Below are 24,324 nucleotides of genomic sequence, written 5' to 3'. Positions count from 1 at the left end.
GTGTGCTGTTTGTTCCAAACCTATGCAAGAATCTGCTCTCTGTGAGTTAGAAAGTTGAAGAATAAGATGTCAGTACTCTTTGAAAATGGGGAAGTCATTGTCATTTCCAAGGAAGATGGAAAGGTGGTGGCCCAAGGTGTCGAGGAGGACGGCTTATACCGGTTACATGTGCTAGGTATTCATGGGGACCATGGGCACTTCAAAATGTGGCATGAAAGGTTTTGTCATGTCAATTACGATACTCTTACAGAAATGTAGAAGTCCAAAGTCCAAGATGGTCAAGGGACTTCCACCTATCAGAAGCTTGGCGGGTAAACTCTGCCAGGCTTGCTTGGAGGCCAAGCAACACCAGGAGCGATTCCCACAGGAGGCTACATCGAGGGTTGAGAGACCATTGGGGCTGGTCCATGTTGACATTTGCGGACCAATGCCAACCAACTCATTTGCAGGGTCGAGGTTACTCTTCTATTTGTGGACGACTTTAGTCAGATGACTTGGATATAGTGCCTGGCCAAGAATTCCCATGCATGTGAGAAATTCAAAGAATGGAAGGCCAGGTAGAGAAGAAAAACAGGGAAGGATGTCAAAGCATTCCACACTGATCAAGGGGGGGAGTTCATCTTCATAGAGCTCAACAGTTTTTGCAGGAGGTATGGGATCAAGCACTAGCTTACTTGTGCTCGCACATCTTAGCAGAATGGGGTTGCTGAGCGAAAGAACCGAACGGTCATGGAGATGGACTGACCATGATCAGAGGAAGAGATTTCTCAAAAGCTTAATGGGTTGAAGCAGTCAATACTATAATTCACATCCTTACTAGGACCAAGACCAAGGCCGTTGCCGATACGACGCCCTATGAAGCAGACTATGGTAAGAAGCCCACTATCTCTCATATGAGCATTTTTGGTTCTGATGCATTCGTACATGTGCATAAGGATGATAGGTCAAAGCTAGATTCCAAGAGCAAGAAGTGCGTCTTTGTCAGGGACTGTGAAGAATCTAAGCCATACTGCGTCTTCGACCCAGTGAAGAAACATATATTGATTAGTAGGGATGTGGTCTTTGAAGAAACAGTGTCCCAGGTAGAAGAAGAGGTCATTAAAGTTCCCAAAGTGCCGACAGTTGGGTTGACCATTACACAGGTACCTATGACTAAAGATCCCGAGGAACCAAAGGAAGAGCCAGATGCACCAAAGCCACCCCCAAGGTCAACTTCCGGTGATAGGAAGTTATCGACGTGGTATCTATAGACCTTGTAAGACTCTTGGGTCACATACGTTCATTAGTCGAGTTTTGGAGTTCGACAGTCACAACGCAATGTGTCTACATCCTCAACCAACTTCGCTTTGGTGGCTCAGCTCCACGAGCTGCGGACCTTTGAGGAGTCGAAAGATATACCGGAGTGGTAGGCTGTCGTGAAGGAAAAAATGACACCTGAGACTGGTGGCCAAACGCTACAAGCAGAAGGTAATAGGTACCAAGTGGTTGTACAAGCTAAAGCTCAAGTTTGATAGGAGCTTGGACAAATATAAAACAAGATTGGTGGTAAAAGGCCATGCTGGTCAGAGGGACTTTTCTTCGACGAGACCTTTGCCCATCACAGATGGTTCATATTCTAGATGGAGGTGAAGTCAACATTCTTGAATGGAACCCTAGAGGAGGAGGTATATGTTGATCAACCACCTGGTTTTTAGGTTCCAAGGTCTGCTTCAAAGGTATGCAGACTAAAGAAGGCGTTGTATGGGCTGAAACAGGCCCCAAGAGTGTGGTACCAGCGCATCGATGTATTCTTCCCAAAGATCGGGTTGAATTGAAGCCCATCAGATGCGAACCTCTCTCTCTTTTCAGAGGGGGTCAAAGGCTTGCTCTGATCCTATACGTGGACGATCTGATCCTTACCGGTGACCATACTAGGAAGATCTCTTAAGCTCCTCACGAAGGAGTTCAAGATGACAGATTTGGGAGCTTTCCACTACTTCCTTGGGATCGAGGTCAGTCAGAACAAGGACAACATCTTCATCTTGCAGAAGAAATACTACCGGGAGATATTGAAGCGGTTTGAGGTGGAGGACTGCAAGGATGTTGTGACTACAATGGTGGTCGGGCAGAAGTTGAGCATTCTTGACTCTTCAGATCTGGTAGATGTAGGTATCGATGGTTGGTGGGCAGTCTGCTTTATCTAACCAACACCATGGCCGGACATCTCCTTTGCCGTTGGGCTGTTGTGTCAGTTCTTTGCGAAACTTAGGGAGAATTACTAGAAGGTAGGTCTATGGGTGCTGAGGTATTTGAAGGGTACTTGCACATATGGGATTACATACAGCACAGGGATTGAGTTAGGCGGATTCTGTGACTGAGATTGGGCAAGTGATAGTGACACCATGCGTTCAACTTCAGGGTACTGTTTTGTGCTTGTATTAGGGGCCATTTCGTGGCTGAGCAAGAAACAACCCTCAGTTGACCTTTATTCTACAGAGGCGGAGTACCGTGCTGTATGCACTATAGCATGCAATACGTTGTGGCTCAGGTGGATACTCGAGGATATGGACGTGACTCAGGAGGAGGCAACGGTGGTCATGTGCGACAACCAAAGTTGCATAGCCATTGCGAAGAACCTAGTGTTTCATGCACCGACGAAGCACATCGAAGTCCATTACCACTTCGTATGGGAGCTCATCATCGATGACATCCTGGAGTCGATGTATTGTCTAACCGTCCACGACCTTTCCGACGTTTTCACGAAGGCTCTCCCGCGGGAGCAAATGGAGCACCTCATTTGAGGCATGGGGATTGGCCCACAGTGGCGTTATTGAGAGGGGGTGTTGGAGGTTAATGCCACCCATTTGTGAGCACCCAATTTGTGGGGACAAGGGGGCATTTGTACCTTGAAGGGGGGGGGGCGGGGGCTATAGGCTGCAAGGCATACAACAAGCAACAACAAATGGCGGCCCTAATAGGCCAACCCTTGGGGCTGGTTGGCTAACCAACCTCTAGTTGGCTCATATATAGCAGGACCAACCTGCTGGTTGGCCTGCTCAAGAGGGTTGGCTGCTCCTATATAATGCCCCCTTCCCCCCCTCCATTCTCCATCAACCATAGCTCCATAGAAGCCTGCAGAGAGGCAGCACGGAGCAGGAGTAGTCTACTAGGAGAGTTCCAGATCTTGGCCAGCCCCTTGCTGGATATCTTGTGCTCATTCTGAGCGTGGTTTTCCCCACTATCTGGTGGAGGATACATCTAAGTTCTCTCTCATATTCTCTCTCTTGTATATGCTGTCTACACTCTATCCTTTGAGTGAGGTTCTCTTGCGTGGTCTGCATCATTGAGTGTGTCAGACACTTCATCACTTGGTCCACTTTCTAAGACTCTATTTCTTCCCCTCTTGGATCTCACAAGTCTACGTTGACACAGATCACGGGCGATGGCATTCAATGTTTCCACCCAGCCTACTCTCGTGGATCACAGATCGTCAGATTCATACATTCCTTTTGTTATTTTCATGCTTATCCACGAGACCCTCATTTCCCTAGATAGTTCTCCTTGCCAAATGTCATCATCTTAGCCTCTCCACTTGGTGCACCTTTTTACCCCTCTCTTGGGGCACATTTAAAACCACTTGCCCCTTGGCATTATTGCACATTTAGGTGCACCTAGGCCTTAGCACTCAGAACTACCTAGTCAATGCCATATCACCCTCACCTAGGACCTTGGCAGTTACTTCTCTTGACCATTTCAATTACGCACATTAACTATTACAAAAGTTGGTCATCTAAGAGAAAATGCCCACCGATCTTTCCGAGGTCATGCTATCTCGGCTAGAGCATAACAGAGTGTGTGAGGTGGAACTGTTCCTATTCCGCATACGTTGTGAGGTTAGAGTGATTCTATCCTTCATTTCCAACAGCATGTGTGAGAAGATATGTTGCTCTAGACCTAGGTTTGATCTTTAGAACAACAAAAAATCTAAATTTGTAATGATTGGACTTATTCTAGTCTTACAAAGGTATATGTTGCTCTAGACCTAGGTTTGCATTGATGAAGACAATGTTATACTTGGGCCGCTTAATGCATAATGGAGTTGGTGTTTGTATTGTTCGTGTGCAGTTCTTCATCCGTATTTCTTTTAATTGTCTACCTTGAATTGCTATGAGTTCTTTGAGGTTGCGATATGTGCAGCCAAACTATGTGGTATATTTGCTATAATCCATTTGGGTAGAAAGAAAGAAAGAAAGAAAGAAATTTTATTAGAGTCTTCAAAAGACCGATGGGATCTATATTAGAGAGATTTGGAATCAAGTACAGTCCTCTTTTGTATGCTTCCTGTAATAACAAAGGATCTATATTCACAAAAAGGTCTACTTTTTGTTGGTATGAGAAGTTTGGGCATGTTGTCAAACCATGTAGCAATTAGCTGCTTGAGATTCTTATGATCCTTTGTAATTTCTTTTGATGAGTTATTTTTGTGGTACAGTGATGGTGAGACATATATTTCAGCTGATGATTTGAGGATAAATTTATGGAATTTGGAGGTCAGTGATCAAAGTTTCAACATTGTGGACATCAAACCTGCAAACATGGAAGACCTTACAGGTAGTTCTTGCTTGGATATCTGTAAAATATATGTAAGAAATATGTTTGCTGGACTTCTAGACTGGCAGCTCTCTATGGATCTTGTGGTTTTTATGGATAGTTTTTTGAATAGCTCCTACATGCCTTTTTCTTGGAGTTTTGTTTCTGGTCCTTGCACATACATTTTCGAATGGCCAAGTACATAAGGCTCTTCACAGTGTAGAAAAGCACATTTGGATCCTTTTCAAACATTTCCCAACATTTGTGAAAGACTAAAATGAAATACTATAGTCTTCTTAGCTTGAATGAATAGAATGTGGACTTCTTTTTATTAGCCTTCTCCTTTAGTGCTAGGCTTTGTCATGGCTGACTCTATGCTTCCTCTTTGGAGTGCTAATAGAAACTCGGTACGAAGGTCTTGTATAGATGGATGCTGAAGTGTGTGGATATGTTTGAGAGCATATGTTTATACTATCGTGTACATGACAGTTCACCATGGCACCCAAACGTGCCTCTCATGCTGAGGGATCACTGCATGACAGTGATGAAGCTGCTCAGCATGAGCATTTGCCCTCCATAGTGGGCAGATCCACTGGTGGTGTGTACATGTTCCTACTACTCAGCCTCTCTCTCCCTGCATCTCAGGACGCGCTGGCAAAATTCCTGGAAGAATTATTCTCCAAGCTCCATGATACATTTCTTCAGTTGGGGTAGTAAGTAGATTGGTGAGCAGATCTCTCAGTGGATTGGCCAGCAGCTCGGCGTATTATCTGACAAGGGGAAGCTGCCTATGCCCACAACATGGGGATCAGTTGGACAGCCAGGATGCATTCTCTGCACCACGTGGGGTTTTATGGCAAATGCCCGACGCTCAGCGGGATTTTTGCCCTTTAGTCTCAGTTTGAGCAGCTTGCTTCCCAATATGGGGATTATCGAGGCATTGAGGACGCATTCTCTGCAGCACCGACCCTGTTAGCGGACTTGAGGCCATTCTACAGTCTACAGCTCTCTGCGCCTCTATAGATGGAGCAATCTATTTTGGGTTGACCCACTGGGTTACATTCTTTTACTGCTCCTTTGCCTGCACCAGTGAGTATGCTGGGAGCTAGTTTTGGTTTGCAGGGCAGCCCATTCCCTTGGAAGAGAGGTCAATCCTCTTCTCAGCCTTTTGGCATACCATCATATCAGACCACACGCAGGCTGTGCATCAGACGGATGGTGCTACTATGCAGTAGGGTGTTAGTGGTGGGCAGCAAACCACTCTTGATGAGATGCTCTCAGATGCCTTGCAGTCATACCGAGCCTTGCCTGAGGATATCCGTGAGGAAATGGCCTTTCCTGAGTATGTGAATCTTAAGCGTGAGGATGCCCGCTCATCTGGTGGTTACAGTAACAAGAAGTATGCAGCCAAGAATGTAAAGACAAGCTCACAGTGCATAAGTTCAAAGGGGACACTTGCACACCTAATGAGCTGGAGGAGTGGCTTCCGCTTTTACCCCAAGTCTGATGTGGATCGCATCTTTTCTGCTGGCATGCATATGCAGGATTATGCTCACATGGTGGTATACGAGGTATTCACCTCAAAAGCGAACCACATGGAAGGGATTCAAAGAACTCATGGTCACTACCTTCGTATCCTCGCTCATATTAGAGCGGTACTTGGCTGAGTTCTATGCCTTATCACAGACCGGACTGTCTAGGACTATCAGCAACGTTTTTGAGGCTCTCTTATTTTGTGTAGGACATATCTGAAAAGGGCAAGTTTTATTCAAGGACTGCACTCTCCTTTGGCTGCAGATGTGAGGGCACATAACCCTCAGACCTTTGAGCGAGCTGCCCAACTTAAGTATGCCAGAAAAAATAAGAATGCAATGGGCAGCACTCATGGGACTGCGTATGATTCTGAAAAGAAGCCTAAATGGGCTGATTGGTATGATAAAAAATCTCCATTCCCCAGATTTCCTACTGTATTGGGCAGCAAGATGCCGTATGCCAAGCCCTACAGATCTCCTGATGCCAAGGGAGGAGGCAAGACAAATGCTGGGAATGAAAAATCATAGATCAAACAGCATACAAGGGCAATTATGGACAGCAGGAAGGAGGCAAATTTATGCTTTAAGTATGGTGAGAAGTGGACCCTTGAAAGTTGAGCATCGAGATGGCTGCAGCCAAACTCAGCATGATCATTGAGCTATCTGACATTGAGGAATTGGTAGATGCTACAAACTCTTGGATGGCCCTCATGATGAGATGGAGGGAGCACATGAGCCAGAAGAAGCTCTCGACATTGGAGCCACGAAAGTTGCTGAATTTCCTTTTGATCCTGGTAGTTAACATGCATGCTAGCGACACATTTCGCATTCAGCTCTCTCGTGGTAGACGACACCGTATGACTAGAGCCTCTTTTGTGGAGCACGTTGCCATGCCATTCCATGCACGGGATGATGTGGATGGGTGCTCCTGTGGTTGAGGAGGAGATTTATTGGGATGCTTAGCCAGCACTATATGGTATCTCCCCTGATGGGTGCCAGGAATGCTGAGACTATCAGATTAAAGGGTGAGATCAAGGGCCGGAGTGTTCACATGCTTGTGGACAGCGGGAGCACTCATAGCTTCATCAACACCAAGACCTTGCAGGAGGTGGGGCTGATTGCTACAGAGATAGACCACGGTTTGAGGAAGTGGCCAATGGACAGCATATGATCCAGACTGTGTTGCCGGCTTGCGAGGAGGATCAGGCTCGCTGATGACTATGATTTTGCAGGAGATCTTTTTGCATTGGACGTGGGTCCGAGTGATGTTGTCTTGGGCTGCGAGTTGATGAAATCTCTGGGAGAATTCAATATGGACGTGAATGCCTGGACACTCCGCTTTGCACATAGGGGTAAGCAAGTGGTATTACAAGGCATGACAGACCCGAAAATGCAGGTCATGTCAGCAATAAAGTTGACCAGAGAGCTCAAGAACGGGAATGCTATCTATGCCCTGAATGTGTCTGTAGCTCAGAAGGGAAGCATTTCCCATGTGGATGAATGGACATGCTAGCGGGTCTGTCGTATCTCTAGCTCTCGGCCTCGGAGTTGTGTCATTGTGGTGGATCTTTGTATGCTGGTTGAGGAGTCAAATCCATGAGAGGCTCCAATGATTTACGGGGCTGCGGCGACATAAAATCCATGATAAAGCGCTAGCAATGTGCGTGGTCCGCTTTGGTCTCCTAGTTGTGGCCTTGCTCCAAACAAGTGCCATTATCACACCCATCGGTTTTTCCTTTGGTCTGGTGAACACCCAAGGAAGGTTTCCAAGCTTGATTTGTGCATTGACATGCTAATAGGTCTGTCGTATCTCGCTTTGAGCCTCGGCTATGTCATCTCCCTAGGCTCTGTTGGTCTGTGCTATCCCTTTGAAAAAACTTAGTGACGACACTTTTGAGTGGATTCTAGCCTTATCTCCTTTATGTGCCTTGTGTAGTTGGTCTCTATGTTGCACACCCTCGTGAATGGAAGTTGCTAGACGTTCTTGTTTGGGTGAGACAAGAGGTCGAAGAGGGGTTGGAACCCATCCCTGAAGAGATAGTGATGACAACCTTGGATCTCATAGTACATAGGGCATTTGAAAGGAAAACCTCCTTTGACTCAATCTCCTATAGATCACATAGAGTGCAAATGCAGCCCTTGCTAGGTATGCCCTTTGCCCGTCCAGTCTCAATGCATAGGTGATGTGAGGAGACACGAAACTGCCCGATCGGTATCCTCAAAGAGTTGGGGAGCTGGATTTGTGTGTCACTTGGTGGATCGATGGAGCTCTCCTTCAATATCCATTAGCAATGGTCTCTGTAGAAGAGTTGAGCTTCACAGGAAGCTCACTAGGGGCTAAACATGTCTTGAATGTCTGTAGTTGTATTAGATCCTTCTGGATAACTTGGTTAGCCTCATGGTAAGTGAGCACAACTCCAAAGATAGGGTAGATTTTTGTATTTTAGAGAGAGAGAGAGAAAGAAAGAAAGAAAGAAAGTTTATTAAAGTCTTCGGGAGACCGTGAAGATCTATGAGACTAAAGATAACTGATACAATGAGCATAACGGTGGTGGTCTCAAAATGGGCCAGCCAACCGTTTCAACAAAAAAGAGGTTATGAAGGACTGTGTGTCTAGTCCTGATACAAAAAATATGTGTCTACCTCCAGATGATACAAAAAAGAAGGGGGGGTACCAAAAATGGGGCAGAGGGGGGAGATACAGTATACATGTGCAGGTGGTGATCGTCAGAGACCAATCATAGAGGGGCCGTCAAATGGGAGGTCAGAAAAAACCTTGCGATAGATGATTGGTCTCTGACATCACGCGGCCTAGTCGAGCTCGGTCGTCGGGGGCGACGGGTGGCCCTGTGGATGAGGGCAACGGTAACCCCGGTGGGGTGGGCAGAGAGCAGAGAGATGTCATGGACCTGGATGTGTGAGTCTGTCTACTGGCGCAGCTGTCGTGGCTCTGGCTCTCGCTCACGTCCGCGTCGTCGGCTAGACTGAGAAGAGGTGTCCTGTGACTGGAAGAAGTCAGTGATAGGCCGTTGGGTGTCCTCACGTTGTGTGCGCTGCTCGTGTCGCCGTGCTTGGAGAGAGGTATCTCGGTGGCGAGTCATCTCACGTAAGAAAGCGGCTAGGCATCGCTGATCCGGGAACTGCATTATGTGTGGGAGGGAGCCGAATCCGTCGCGGAAGAGACAGTGGTACCGGCCTCGAATGGCATAATAGATAGGACATCTGAAAGCAAAGTGCTCCTCTGACTCGATCTCTTGCTCTACGCGTCCGCTCTCGATCCGTAATCGGTGTGACGAGACCCTAAACTGACCGAGGGATATCCGGAGTGCATGTGGTAGATGAAGCTGTGTGTAACCCGGAGGTGTGATGAAGCCCTCGTGTGAGATCTGGAGGCAGTGTCGGCGGTAGAAGTCAAGCTTCACAGGAAGCTCGGAATGAAGAAACCATGTCCGCCAGGTGTGGAGCTGGAGCAGATCCGCTCGAATGAGCCGGTTGACCTCCTGGTCAGTGGGGGAGAGGGGAGATGGTGGAGCGTCGAGGCTGTACTGAAAAGGAGGCAACCGGTCTAAGTTAAGGCTCAGTCGGGTGAACCAACTGGAAAGACGACTATACCAGCATCGCTGGTCCCCATCAACGGATAAGGCCATAGAGGAGGATAGGGCTAGCCAAGGTAGGCGTAGGCGGAGGCGACCGTCGACGGAGGAGAGAGTTTATTAAAGTCTTCGGAAGACCGATGGGTCTATGAGACTGTGAAAAACCTGATACAATGAGTTGTGGTAGTGGAGCTACTAAACGAGCATCCACACCAATGCAGAATGCAAAAAAATGCAAAATGGCAGTACTAAGTCCTAAGTACAACAAAGTCATGTCGATAGTCGACTATATGTATCAATCTTAGCATCAGCATCGACATCATTATAATAATAATAATCATCATCAGTAGCAGCAAGACATCAGGATGGATGAGGCAGTGGAGGCATGAGGTCAACAATAGAGCGCTGTCAGCCCCTCAAGGGTGCAGTCTTGGTACGTCTCCTAGTCGTAGCTGTGTGTCTAACCAGGGCCACTGTGACCCCCGTCGGTCGGGCACCAACCCTAAACAAGGAGGGGATGTCCCCAAGTATGATCTGTGTGTCAACCCTCTGTCTGAGTTGTTGGGTCACAGGCTTTGGGTCACGGTCATGCCGAGGTCTCGTCTCGTGGGGGTCAATATGTGATTTGGCTGAAAGAACTTTGTGATAGAGCTCTGAGAGGTATCAGTCGAGGAAGAAGTCTGCTCCTGTCTTCGTGTTCGGAGTATCCTCTCGCGGTGTCTAAGCATCTCATGAATGAAACCAGCCAAACACCGCTAGTTTGGGTAGGAGAGGAAACGGGCCAAAACCCCATAACTATCTCTGAAGAGGCAGTAGAAACGCCCTCGGATCTCATAACCTTGTTGACCTTGTGTGATAGGAGGGGAGAGAACGGAGCATCCATGGGAATGGAGGTAGTCTATCCATGTGGAGCCTTAGTCCCGCAAACCATCTCTCTGTGCGTGCGTACCAACACCTGTGGTCTCCCCCTGCTGCAAGTGCCATAGAAGAGGACAGTGCTAGCCATGGTATCTTGCCACGTTGGGAGGTGTAATCCCCATACTCCCTGACTCGGTATAGATACGTAATGACTTGAAATGCAGCATCTAGTTGTAATGGGGGTGACCCAAACTTCGTCCGAATGATTTAGTGAGGAACGGATGGCTTACCATGGATCATACGTGAAAACATGAGAACTTGTAGCCGCTCCACCTTGGCCCACTCTGCATCCGACAAGTCTAGCCCCCATCATGGACTGCCATACATCCTTGCTAGGCGGGCCAAGAAGTAACAGCACCAATACAGAGAGAGTATCTCTTGCTCGGTCCTTGCATCCGCCGTCTCTGTGAGTCTTGCTGGTCAGTGCTGTCAGCCTGGAAAAGCTAAGTGATCATGTTCTGAGAGGAGTCTAGCTGTATACCCTGAACTCGCCTATGTGCACGGAGCAACCGCTCCTTGTGTCGGACAACCTCATGGATGAAGGCTGCTAAGCATATCTGATCTGGGTAGGACAAGAGTCCGAAACCATCCCAGAATAGGCAATCATAGTGGACCTCTGATCTCATAGTACAGTGGTCATCTGAAAGCGAAGTGCAGGGTACAAATGCGACCGTCTTTGGGTATACCCGACCACTCTCAATACAGAGTTGGTGTGACCTCAAGATGTGAAACATGGATATTTTGGTAATTATCAAGACCCTCTCTAGGTATACCCTCTACCCGACCACTCTTCACATTGCTAATTTTGGTAAACCTATCAAGTCAATGAAAAGGTTTGATTTATCACAAGCTTTGATAGTTTTCAAAAAGATTGATTGTGGTTGAAAAGCTAGTTTCTCACTGCTGCTCTGCCATGCTGCTCCGCCACCTCCTTCAGCCCTCCCGCCATGCTGCTCCGCCGCCTCCTAGCAGCCTCCCTAGCCTAGCAGCCTGCGCTACCTCCCCTAGCCTCTCCGCCTCTCAGCCTCTAGCCTCTCCGCCTCAGCTCCTATCCTCTCCGCCTTAGTCCCTAGCCCCTAGCCCCGCCCCCAGCCCCTAGGCCCACCTCCCTAGCCTAGCCTGCTGCGCAACCTCCCTTAGCCCCGCCTCTCAGCCTCAAGCCTCGCCTCAGCCCCTCACCTCTCCGCCTCAGCCCCCAACCCTGACCCCAGCCCCTAGCCCCGCCTTCCTACTGTTGCGCCACCTCCTTTAGTCCTCGACTACCTACCCTGCCACTAGTCTACCTCCCGCCTACTGTTTAGCAGTAGCTGCCCTACCTACCTACCTAAACAACACAACAAGCTTGCACCAGGGGTACGCAGGCCCCCCGGACTGTGACTGAACAGAGAAGCCCCCCCCGAACTGCAACCGGAGGTCAAGATGATGCCCCAGGGTCCCCCGTGAGCTGCTACCTCCACTCCACCAGCAAACTGCAGAAAAAGAAACTCAGAGGTCAGGTTTAAAAAGAAAAGACCAGCATGACGACATAGAGCTATGTTAAGGCTCTAGAAAGTGCAATGCAAGTGTACATAGCAGGAACACCCCCAAAGAATACCTCGGAGGTATTGACCCACCTCAGCAAAATTTGCTTGGCCTTGATCGAAAAGGTCGATAGCCTCGAGACCACTATGATAGGGTCAGATCCTACGGGGTCATGTCAATCATAGAGTTCTCCAGACAGGGAGACACCCTCCTGGGGGATTTCAATGCAAGGACAAGGGACAGGCAAGTGGGCTTACTTGACTTCACATATGAGAGAGATCCTCACGTGATGCCAGAGTTAGATGCAGTAGAACTTGGGACTCAGAGACTCTCTGCAGATACTTCACATGTGACAGCATACAGGCGACACCTGCTTGAGTTGGGAGCTGTCCACGACCTCATCATCTACAATGGCCTTCAGAGATGGCCATCATCTGAGGGATTCACATGCTTCCCACATGGAGGTGGGACTAGCACAGTGGACTACCTACTGGACCCATTGGCTTTTGTCTCACGGATACATGACCTCACCACCCCACCCCCCCCCCCCCCCCACTTGGAGCTGACCACTCATACTTGGCCTTCGATGTTCTTGTTACTACACCAGGCACAGGGAGAGTTCCTACCGCTACCCGTACCAAGATCCACTTTGACCATGCTCTTGATCTAGTGTATGTGTGCCACTTAGCTAGAGAGCTTCCGGCCTTATTGGAGTCTGATCTAGACCTCGCCCACGCCTCAGCTACCCTTGTCACAATAATACAGGATGCTGCCACCAGATCCTTTCCTACGACCCAATCTTCAACGAGTTGGGAAGATGCCTCAAAACCCCTGGTTTGATGATGAGTGCAGAGAGATGCGAGCCCACCTCACACGGGAGCGAGCCTTGGGTCAGTTGACACCACACGAGGCACATAGGATATTTCAGCGGCTGACACGCTGCAAGATACAAGCCTTCCTCATACATAGGATGGATGAGATCATCAGTTCATTTTGCGAAGGAGACCCAACCACTGGGTGGGGATTCCTTGTGGAGGGAAAACCACCCATCCCCATCACCGATCTGGATGTGTGGCACACCTATGCATGCTCCTTATATGATGTCTCGAGGTAGACACCGCCAAACATGTCTACTATGCCGAGGCCCACTACTTGTCATCTATTCACTACGTAGAATGTGCGGGCTGCACTATGCCGACTCCACAACCGGAAAGCACAGGATCACGAAGGCCTTCGGATAGAGCACTTCGCACATGGGTAGGAGGTCCTAGCACCGATCCTTGCACATATGTTTAACCTTGCAGTTTGCCACGGCTTCCCACCAACATGGAGCACCACTACTATCGTACCGATACACAAAGCAGGAGACCCCATGGACACCGGGAACTATTGTACCCTCATGATTGGCCACACACTGGCGAAGATCTATGGATCGGTGCTAGAGAGAGAGATCAACAGTCACACAGAGGCACGGGGGCAACGAGCACTAGGGCAGGCAGGATTCAGGAGGCAACTCTCTACTCTGGACCACATTTTTACTCCGAGGGCTATCATTGAGGAGGCGAGGTCCAGACATTAGAAAGTCTACACATGCTTCGTAGACTTTCGAAAGGCCTTCGAGCCTGTTCCACGATCCCGCATGATCAGGAGACTATAGGAGATGCGGATCCCACAGATACTGATCTGGGGTGTGATGAGCTTATATGAGTCAGTCAGAGGCAGGGTCCGTGCCCCAGGCGGCCTATTGGAGTGGGTCGAGAGCACCATTGGGGTGAATCCGGTGTCTAGCAAACCATGTGGATATACGTGCATACCATGTGTCTGCCCCACCCTCCGCTTGTCGTTTGGATGACTCCAGAGCCAACCTCGGTAGTCTCCAATGGGGTAAGTCCCAGAGTATATGGATGAAACTCACTGTCTGAAAGATGGCGTCTCTGTAGTGGTGTCTTGGTGAACTCTGCCTGTACTATCTCATGCGGGACTGAGGGCTTGCTCTGAATCATCCTAGATCCCATGGTCACCTGTAACTGCTCAAATGTCTTCCACATTGCTATCGGTAGATCACATCCCGATGAAGGTGCTGAATACATGGTAGTTGGTCGCACTAGCGTATCGAAAAGCCAGCACTTCGTCGGTGGATCCTAGAAGTGTGCCTGGAAACACTGTCTGCTGTAGGATCTATGGGACTGGACACCACTATTAAATAGGTAGAGGCTCTTACATAAAAAAAACTCTGATAACAAATATTTTTACAAAACTTGCTATGTTGTGAGTATGTGTCTAGCTAACTGGTCTGCTAGTTGAGGACTTTGCTGGGTTGCTCAAAACTTCTGTTAGGTAGGTACTAGGCGCCTAGATGCTTAGCTGGCTATTCCATTATGTCTTCGAAGCAAAAAAAACTCGCCTACGCATAGAAACGGCCTGGCGACATTTCAGCCAGCACAAACACGGATCATGGGAATAGCAGTCCATCTACCAGGAGCAGCATGGTAGCCACAATGGGCAGCACCACAGGAGCAGAAAAGGCATCGCTTGAGCCACATCCCCAGCCCTTCACTAGTACATTTAATTTATGACCAAGTACTCTATTCGGCCAATGAGAGGGAAGGGGGAGGCACGATGTGTTCTGGATGCCCCGCATAGTCACCTAGCTCTCCAAGGTATATTGGAAAAGAATAGAAAGAATCCAAAAACGATCTCTCCTTAGGAAGTTGGGGACCAAAGTACAAACCCCTAGGGATGATACCTCTCGAAGAGGAAGCAATGTGCCAGTACATGGTCTACCTAAACAAGCTTGAGAAAATGGAGGCAAACGAGGTTCCACAAAAGGCAATGGTAACCACAAAAAACACGGAATGGCACAGAGAAGGGGTCAAATGGATAGAGGTGTGGGGAATAAAGGCTGCCAATATCCCTGAAGATGTGGGAGATATCAGAAATCTGGTTATGCAGAAAATGCTACAGAAATTATGGAAAGACCCGGGACACAAAATGGACTTCTACAAACAGGAAATCAATCCAATGGATGAATCCGAAATGCAAGAGTAACTCTGGGAGGACTTATCACTGTTCAAATGGCATTTAATAATCCCCGAGGGGAGAGAAAATGAAGATCACACACTCCTCCACTGCCGAAGATACATGCATATCAGCAACGATCAGAAGGGCTTTTACGAAGTTCCTTTCAGAGGGAGTGTTGACTGGGCTGCCCCTACAATCGGTTGGCCTGTCTGGTTCAGGCGAACAGGCCTACTCCCCATTCGTCTTAAGGTTCACATAGTGGGCATCTCTAAGCATGCAGAGCGTAGGAAACACGAGGCTGTTTAGTACATGGCATGCATGCTGCATTCCCCTCTACTCAAGTGTGAACACGATGCAAGTTACAAATACATGTAGAACAAGATGCTAGAAAGTAGACTGTATCACACATGGCCATAAGAGCAACTAAACAAGTGAAAGAGCAATTGGGTAGTGAGTTTATATACACATGGCCATAAGAGCAACTAAACAAGTGAGAGAACAATTGGGTAGTGAGTTTATATACTAATGGACTTGGCATCCAAGACCTAAAATAGATGTCTATCTAAATCAGTGGATAGGGTGGCTAGTGTGCCACTAGCCTGCAAGGTCATTCCATAGTTTTAATAATATCCATAATTCTCTTTTGATGGAGTGACTGGAATACTCTACATGCAAGAAAGACATGTCCCAAATACCTAGTGGCACCTTAAGTGCTACGGTTGCACATGTTCATCTTTCATAAGGATCTAGCACTTGCTATGAGTGTACAAAAGGGTAAGAGAATCAATTCACTACTCGCCTTGAGATTTGCAGTTTCCGTGGTAACAATTCTTCCACATTATCTGCAGTAGGACAGTAGAGGAGGTCGATATTACCATCCTCTATGCGCTCGCATAATGATATTGAGATTTCGATAAGTGAGCATGAAAGATGCGATTCTTACCAATGGTAATAGAGCTCTGCAGTAGGACAGTAAAGGAGGTCGATATGACCATCCTCCATTCGCTCGCATAATGATATTTAGATTTTGATATATTTTAAGTGAGCATGAAAGATTCGATTCCTATCAATGGCAATAGAGCTCTGGTTGTCACAAATGATGGAAGGGGGCCTCCACTTGGCCTCCACTTGTGAATAGGCTCTGTCAACCATGAAGCTCCCCCAACAAACAAGTTTGTGAGCGGCTGCTTCTAATGTGAGATCCTTACATTAAGGACTTCTTTTGTTTGTTTAAATTATTTTTATAAACGTCAAGGAGTTTGAAGTAAAAACAGGTGGCAAACTTTGTTATTTCTGTATTGTTAAGTCACTATACAATGTGCAGCTTCTGGTAGTGTGGTCAGCATCTGTTCTTTTCTCTTGATTGATGTAGTCAACCCCTTTCAGTTTGCTGTTTTCCACTGTAATCTGCCTGAAATTGATAAGGTCGTTTGTTGAAAGGATGGGCATTTGAAGCACTAGATCGATATCTAGGAAGTAACCTCCTTGCTTTGAATTTTCATCGTGTTGCAGAGGTTATAACGTCAGCAGAGTTTCATCCTACTCAATGCAATACTTTAGCATATAGCAGCTCCAAAGGCACAATTCGTCTTGTAGACATGCGGCAGGCAGCTTTATGTGATAGGCATGCAAAGCTGTAAGTCTCTGTAGTCTTTGTTTTTCCATGGAAAAGGTTAAGTATAAGTATGGATTTTCCTGTTAGCTCATACCTTGTGTGTGTTGATGGTTTCATCTGGGTTTGCTCTTATTTTATTCAGTTTTGAGGAGTTGGAGGCTCCAGGATCGCGCTCCTTCTTCACAGAAATTATTGCATCTATTTCCGATGTCAAGTTTTCTAAAAGTGGCCGTTATATCTTGAGTCGAGACTACATGACCCTTAAGGTAATATATTTTAATTTAAAATTGTTATTGAGCATCTTTCCACGTTCACCCAAGCAAATCTCTTTTTTTATTGTTGAATTTGTACCTTTGGGATGCTCAAGATTTTGAAATGCAATTGAGTATCCCCTTTGAAGGCAATGTAAATCTATTCTGGCATACCATACTGTCGATTACTGCTTTAAACCATAAAGAGGCTGGCGAGTCAGCAAATTCATTTCTTTTGGCTGTGATCGGATGCTGTAGAAGAACAAGTATTGAAGGACAATCACTTCAAAATTAGATCCTGATTTTCAGAACAGAAAGTATTTAGCAACCATAGCTGATTCTAAGGATACAGAGCATCCAACATCCGAGTTCAGCCAGCAAAATGAGATGTCGGGTACATGAAGGTCTTGATGAAGCAGTGGTCAAGGCCAAGATTTTAGAATTGGAAGAGTTGAAGAAAATTCCCTGATTTCAGAATCTTTTTGTATATGACCATGTGGAAGATGTATCCAAGCATGTGTCCACCACTTCTCAAAGAAAGAAAGGCCGTAGACGTTCTCTTAGCCCCATCATCTTCTTCTTCAAAAGAATCAACCAGGAAGTGTCATAGATCTCTTCCCTGGTGTAGAAGCTAGATATGTAGGAGAAGATAACATACCGAGTTCTAGCTCATTTCATCAAGCACCAACTTATCTTCATCCTCAACCTTTTCATTTGGTTCTTCACATCAAAGAAAAAGGAGGAGGAGCAAGAAGTGTTCCAAGACCAAAGTCAAGAAGTTTACTAAAGGAGGTAGTTTTATCACTTCTGATGGAGCTTATTGCCATACAGATAAAGCATTTCAATTGATACGGCAATTTGATGTAGCCTTTGGCACACAGAAATTTCAGGAACCATCCAAGTTAAGGTTGGTGAGTTTGCATCTCATAGGCACGGCTAGTGCTTGCCGTAGTGTAGATGGTTCCGCTCCTAAGAAGCGGAAGCATTTCAAGAAGCTAATTTATGAGCAATTTCTAAATGTGATTAGAGCACATAATTGCTTCCATTCAAAATTTATGTGGCGGCCCTTTTGCCTTCAGCATGCATCTCCCCAGCTTCAAGGGTCACCGATTTTTCCTTTCAGCCACTCCATTATGTTCCTGCCCCTAATCCTGTCTTGCAAACTTGCTGCTTGATGAGTGGTAAGGCCCTAAAGATTGGATAAAATGAATATCCGAGGGGCTGCCTTTATATAGGTCCCCTTGCACCCTAAACTAACCGACCATAGGCTGACCCATGTCCCGACCTATTAGGTTGGCTCCAGCCATCCACCGAGTGCCACCTGGCGATTGACGTGGCATTGTACAGTGCAGTGCTTATGTGTCACGTGCGTTGCTGCTGACGTGTCTTTGTGCTGCTACTAATGTGTCTGTACTGCAGGGCTGCTGAGGTGGTTGCCTGTATGGCCTGCTGACCTAGCAGTCCACGTTGCAGTCTAGCATACCACGGGCTGAGGATGCCCGTGACATCTCCTGCTGCTAAAGCTCAAAGTAGGGTATGGAAAAGGCCTCCTTGTATGTTGAAAGGAGGTCGGGATAAGCTGTGAAAAAATCCTCTTCAACCCATGGTGCCTTTGGGAGCCCCTGTGCTTGAACTTAACTACATACAAGCGTTGACAATCGCCTGTCCCTTTCTTGAAGCGATGAAGCAAGATCTGCTTGGGCTCGACACCTTTACCTCATCAACAATCTCAGGCTGCTCAACGTCTGGAGTTGCTGTTAGTGATGGACCCACATATGGCTTGAGCCATGACACATGGAAAATTGGATGCATAGTCCATGTTGAAGGTAAATGCAACTTCTTTGGTAAGTTAATGATCGAAAAGGGATCAAAGCTTCTGTGTGGGAGCTTCGGACACTTCTTCCCAATTTGCTTAAGACGCTTCTTTATGATCCATAGATAAACCACTACTCTTCCTTGTAACCCACATCACGCTGGTGCTTGTTGGCTTGCGTCTGGTGGCCTCCTGTGCTTTGGCAATGCAGTCTTTGTCCTGGTGAAAAGGGATTTGAATTTCTTGCCGAAGGCAGTAGCTAGCTTCATAGGGAGTCCTGCCTGCATTGGAGGAATGGGTGTTGTTTAGGATCTGTTGAACTAGTGGTAAGTACTGCTCCCAGCGGGACTGAGCATTTGCAACATAGCACTTCACAATGCTGAAAGAAAGCTGGTTGTAGACTTTTGATTGGCCATCTGACTGGGGTGGAAACTGCTAGAGAAGCTAAGATTTGTACCAAAGTTGTCAATTAGGGCTCTCTAAAACTGACTGTTGAATTAGGAATCCCTGTCTGATACAATGATACACGGCATGCTACACAGCAATGGTAATCTTGCATGGAATAAGAATGACCAATCGCTAAACCTATCCACAACGGTTAGGCACATGTCGTTCCTGGAACCAATTGATGAAAGGTTTGTGACAAAATCCATTCTAATCAGCTCAAAACGCTGATCTGGAATCTCAAGGGGGCTGAAGTAGTCATGGCAAGTTCCCATGGGATACCTTCACTTGCTGACATATCTAGCAATGAGACACATACTGATAGACATCATTGCATAAACGAGGCCATAGGAATTTTTTCTTGATCTTCTAGAGAGTGCTTGCAACCCCTTTGTGTCCGCCAACTGTGACATCGTGCATATCGTGGAGTATGGTAGCACGGAATTGAGGCAGCACACAAAGGCATCCTCTAAAAAACCACCACCTGTCATGTGAAGCATACTCGTTGGGTTGGTTATCAAGCATGACCTTGTACCAATGCTCTTGAAAATCTGGATCAGTATGGTACTGGTTGTACATCTCAACTACTGAGATGGAAGTGGCCATTCCCCGTCTACTGAGAGACCTGCCACCACAACATTCTTTGACCCGGGCCGGTAACTCACTCATTCCGCCAAACTACTGAAAAGTTTGGTGGCCGGACCACTAGGCAGTTGGCATAGTCTGAAGCCATCTCAATGCTTGATGATTTGTGTGAGTATTGAAAACCTGTCCATATAGAAAAATCATTCTTGCATTTAGATTTTTCTTGGCTGAATTCTAAAAATCAAGACCTTGATCTGAAAAAGAAAAGGTGTGCAGAAGTTGTAGACATTAAAGGTGTCCTTTGTTGGTTAAACTTCCTTCTAGATAACTTAGACAAACCTATAAGCTGAAAGTTACAAAGTTCTAGATGTTTGAGGAGCTCCCCTAACCTAGTAGGCAAGAAGCCAAATGGGCTGTTTATTGGGAAGGGAAAAGCACCTATTAGAGAATTCAAATCTAAGCCTAAAGACCTCAGATGTTATGACGGTCATCCTATGATGGGACCAGATTATAGTTATGTTTTGTAATGGTGTTGGGAGCTGCTTTACGCACTCCACAAGTGCTGTCCTTGTGCAATCCCTTGACTTTGGAAATTGGGGGTAATAGCTGGTGTTGGGTCCCATAGACCTTTTTGGTCTCCGTCACGTTAATAGATCTTTCCTTCCTTTCTTTCTCACTTATTTTGTGAGGTTCAAGGGTACATAGTGCTCAATAAGGTTATAACAGTAAAATATGAGCTTAGAAATAAGGTATGATACACACAAACTTGATAAATTACAATAGCTGCTATTAAGGATTTGCCTAGAGTCCCTATAGTGACTAATCTTATATTGTTAGATTGTACAAATCATTTTGTGATTCCATGTTGAGATGGCTTGTTATTGACATGTTGTAAGAATGGTCATTGGCCCTATTATGACCATGCGCATTCTATGTGGTTTCAAGTACAATCCAGTGGTATAAATGTTTGTTTGGATGCATGCCATGGGCATGTGTCCTTTTGGGTTACTAGTAAAGCTTCCAATCTAAAACTAAAGGAATTTGCTCGGGAGCATTAAAGTGCAAAAAGAACGATGTTGTTTTGCAACCCGTTGAAGTAATCAAGTTATTGCTTGACCAGCAAAGTGAACAAAATACCAATAGTGTGAGTCATTGCAATGCATGCTTGGTCTCAAACAGATGGGATCGAAGATCCGGTGTTCCATCTTGCAAGAGTTAAGAGAGATGATTTGAACTTCTAGTGCCTTTTCACTGCTCAATAATAATAGGAGCTTATGTGCAATAACCTGGGAGTATATGGCTGGGAAGTTTCAGTTTTCATATCATGTTGGCTGAGTTTCATAGAGTAGAGATAAGTTCATCTATTTGAAATTTTCATAGGAACCTTCTTAAGAATGCTCTTCTCATGCTATGTTTTGACTGATTTATATCGACAATATACTTTTACAATGGTGTGAGCAATAGAAGCAAGTGTTTTGTTTGTCTTAAGCTTGTTGGCATATATCTGTTATTTTCAGTTGAGATTTAATCCTTTGCTTTCTTTTCTAACAATGCATCTTGCAACTTGAATCTTTGCAGCTTTGGGACATAAACATGGAGTCTTCACCTTTGGCAACATTTAAAGTACATGAATATCTTCGTCCAAAGGTGGGCCATGCATAGTCCCTTATTGATCTAACATATCATTTTTCTACTTAACTATGGCACATCTTTAATGTTTCTTTCTTTTTAAACATGGGTGTTCCCTTGATATGTTTCGCCAAACGGCGTAGGTGTAGGTAGTACTGATGTAACCAACCAACACACACACACACACACACACTTTTTTTTTGAGTGAAATCTTTTATTTCTGCGTGGGAAACCTCAAAAAGAGGTGAAAACCCACCAATAAGTACACACACACACACACATATTTTTTTTTTAGTGAAATCTTTTATTTCTGCGTGGGAAACCTCAAAAAGAGGTGAAAACCCACCAATAAGTACAAAGACAGAGGTGGCTGAATATGGTTGAGAATGAATCAGGATGCAAGCTTGTCACCCTCAACACAGAGAGGGGGGGAGAGTATATGTCTAAGGAGTTTGATGCATTTCTGTCTTCACGGGGCATTCTTCACTCATGTACTACTACTTACACTCCTCAGCAGAATCCTGTTTCTGAAAGGAAAAACAGGTCCACAATGGAGATGGCTAGATGCATGCTTAAGGCCAAGTCTTTGCCCAATAAATTTTGGCTTGATGCAGTAATGTGTGCAAACTATGTGCTGAATAGATCACCTACACGGGCATTGAAGACTGTTACACCTTATGAAGCATGGAAAAGCAGGAAGCCTTCACTTTCACACATGAGATTTTTTGGGTCTCTTGCATATGTTCATGTACCATCTCAGCTGAGACACAAGCTTGATGACAAGACAATCAAATGCATATTTATTGGTTACAGCCAGGAGAGCATAGGGTATCGGTTATATCAACCAAATAGTGGGAAGATTATTGTCAGTAGAGATGTAATCTTTGCTGAACATTCAGCTTCTTCTCTTGTGGACTGCAAAGCTAAGCCAGATGTTGACATGTTTGATGCCTTTGAATCTTGGTTACCTCTGCCATCCTCAGAAGAGGACTTAGACCAGCAACATGAGCCTCTTGCAGGCCCTTCACCAAGCAATAATCAGCCACTACCTCGTGCTGATTTGCAGGTTTCTCTTCCGGCACAAAATGATCCCACTATTCATGATGCAGTCATTGAAGAAAGAGCTGTCAATAGTTGGTGCACTTGCCAATGATGATGGGCTGCAATGGCAATGACACATCTAATGGTAGTAATCCTGGATGTGGGAGCAAATGTCTCCTCAAAGTCAATGCCTTGTTGTTGGGCATACCCTTTTGCAACAAGACGGGCTTTGTATTGATCTATGCTGCCATCATATTTCCTTTTTAATTTGTAGACCCACTGGGTTCCAATGGCATGCTTGCTGGGAGGGAGATTGACTAATTCCCATGTGTCATTTTTAGCAATGGAATGTAACTCAGCTCTCATTGCATCCATCCACTCTTTGCTGTCAAAAGCATCTTTATGGCATAGAGGCTCTTCATTGCAAGTTGTAGCAAGGAGTGCAAACTCAAGAAAGTGACCATGCTGTCTATTCCCTGATCTTGTCTGGGCAGCAAAAGGCTGATCTTGTAAGGCTGATCTTGTTTGCTGTCCCTCAATGTATCAAGAAGCCATCTGGGAACTTGCCTTTGCTGCTTTTCTTCATGGGGATGTGCAGGAAGAAGTATATGTCACACAACCTCCTGGTTAATAAGATATGCCGGCTTAGAAAAGCCCTTTATGGTTTGAAGCAGGCACCCAGGGCATGGTATGCCAAAATTCATGCACACTTACTATCCCTTGGTTTTCAGAATAGTCCCACAGAACCCACTCTTTATGTCCGTGGGAGTGGATCTGATTTTTTAGTGCTGATTTTATATGTGGATGATATGCTCATCACGAGCCCAGACACTCAGCAAATTGCAGCTTTCAAGGCTGATTTGCAGCAGATTTTTGACATGTCAGACATTGGACAGCTCCATTATTATTTGGGCATTCAGTTTGCTCATGTTGAGGGGGGTATCATGATGTCTCAGTCCAAGTATATTGGACAGCTCTTTGATCGTTTTCAGTTTGAGGATTGCAAGCAATCTCTACTCCAGTGGACCCTGGGTTTAAATTCTCAGGGAGCCCACCATGTGATATCACTCTTTATCAACAGGCTGTTGGATGCCTTATTTATTTATGTCACACCAGAGCTGACTTACAGTATGCAATATCTCAGCTCAGCAGATTCATGCACATGCCCAATTCACAGCATTGGCAGGCAGTAAAGAGAGTCTTCAGATATCTTAGAGGCACTCAGGATTTAGCCCTCTTCTATGGTGATTAGGGTTCACTTACCATGCATGCTTACACGGATAGTGATTGGGCAGGATGTTCCGACACCAGAGTGTCACATATTGGTAATTGTTTTTTGCTTGGCAATTCATGTATCTCTTGGCTCAGCAAGAAGCAACCAACAGTTGCCACATCTAGCCGTGAGGTTGAGTACAGGGTAGCTTTCACCGCTACAGTAGAGTGTGTTTGGCTTCGACAGTTACTTATAGATCTTGGTATTCGCCAAACATCCTTTACTATTGTCTACACTGAGAGCCAGAGTGCTTTGGCCATTGGGCGTAACCCAGTGTTTCATGCGCGTACCAAGCATATTGAAGTTCGTTATCATTATGTTCGGGAGCGGTTGTTAGCAGGAGACATAGAGTTGTCCTATCTTCCCACAGAGGACAACATAGCAGATATGTTTACAAAGGCACTTTTCCATCCCAAGTTCGAAGTCTTTCGATAGGCTTTACATTTGGTTCCCTTTGTTACATGATCTGACATCCCTTGTACATTCATAGGTGGCTATATCCTTTTGGATGAACATGTG

The 24,324-nt window shown here is 46.0% G+C and overlaps 1 protein-coding gene across 4 annotated transcripts in view; it reads left to right on the top strand.

Moving 5' to 3' along the window:
* LOC147889612 (serine/threonine protein phosphatase 2A 55 kDa regulatory subunit B beta isoform-like) overlaps positions 1–24,324 on the top strand; it is a 76,354-nt gene that overhangs the window by 18,807 nt on the left and 33,223 nt on the right. For all 4 annotated transcript variants that reach the window (XM_087392035.1, XM_087392037.1, XM_087392036.1 and 1 more), the window contains exons 7-10: positions 4,472–4,590; positions 16,667–16,790; positions 16,912–17,035; positions 21,441–21,509. In XM_087392035.1, the coding sequence (XP_087248161.1) occupies positions 4,472–4,590; positions 16,667–16,790; positions 16,912–17,035; positions 21,441–21,509 (436 nt within the window). The remainder of the gene's footprint in view (positions 1–4,471; positions 4,591–16,666; positions 16,791–16,911; positions 17,036–21,440; positions 21,510–24,324) is intronic.

Source organism: Dipteris shenzhenensis, chromosome 20, assembly GCF_047967505.1.
Source record: "Dipteris shenzhenensis isolate YYH24624 ecotype China chromosome 20, Dip_SZ_1.0, whole genome shotgun sequence".
Taxonomy (NCBI): Eukaryota; Viridiplantae; Streptophyta; class Polypodiopsida; order Gleicheniales; family Dipteridaceae; genus Dipteris; species Dipteris shenzhenensis.
Note: the sequence above shows the minus strand (reverse complement) of the source record. Positions and strands in the feature narration are given on the sequence as shown.